Source organism: Haliaeetus leucocephalus, unplaced genomic scaffold, assembly GCF_000737465.1.
Source record: "Haliaeetus leucocephalus isolate CR32 unplaced genomic scaffold, Haliaeetus_leucocephalus-4.0 Scaffold210, whole genome shotgun sequence".
Lineage (NCBI taxonomy): Eukaryota > Metazoa > Chordata > Aves > Accipitriformes > Accipitridae > Haliaeetus > Haliaeetus leucocephalus.
In genome coordinates, this window is record NW_010972646.1 from 27,000 (window position 1) to 27,430 (window position 431).

Genomic DNA, 431 nt, shown 5'->3' on the forward strand with positions numbered 1-431 from the left:
CTGTGGGGCTCAGAAGTGGACGTAGGAGAGGACGACGTCGCCGTCCACCTCCAGCGTGTCGACGTGGGGTCCCGGGGGCAGGCGGTGGGAGAAGTTGCAGAGCGGCTGCCCCTCGGCGAACACCTTGAAGCGATGGTTCCCGCAGCGGATGGAGACCTGGGGGGGGGAGTGGGGAGAGCAACCGTGGGCGACGCACACCCTCGTGCAAGGCGTGCCCTCGTGCGACACCGACACCCACCCACGTGCAACACCTGCCCAGTGCAACACCCGTCCTCCTGCCCTGTGGGTCTTTGTGCAATGTGAACCCTCGTGCAACTCCCACCCACGTGTGATGCCCGTACTTGTGCAATGTGAACCCTCGTGCAACTCCCACCCACGTGTGATGCCCGTACTTGTGCAACGTGAACCCTCGTGCAGCACCCACCCACGTG

General features: G+C 65.0%; 1 protein-coding gene across 1 annotated transcript in view; it reads right to left on the minus strand.

The window, feature by feature from the left end:
* Nucleotides 1–9: 9 nt before the first annotated feature.
* Nucleotides 10–431, minus strand: part of LGALS4 (lectin, galactoside-binding, soluble, 4) — a 1,168-nt gene continuing 746 nt past the window's right edge. The window contains exon 5 of the mRNA XM_010566436.1: nucleotides 10–156. Within this exon, the coding sequence (XP_010564738.1) occupies nucleotides 10–156 (147 nt within the window). The remainder of the gene's footprint in view (nucleotides 157–431) is intronic.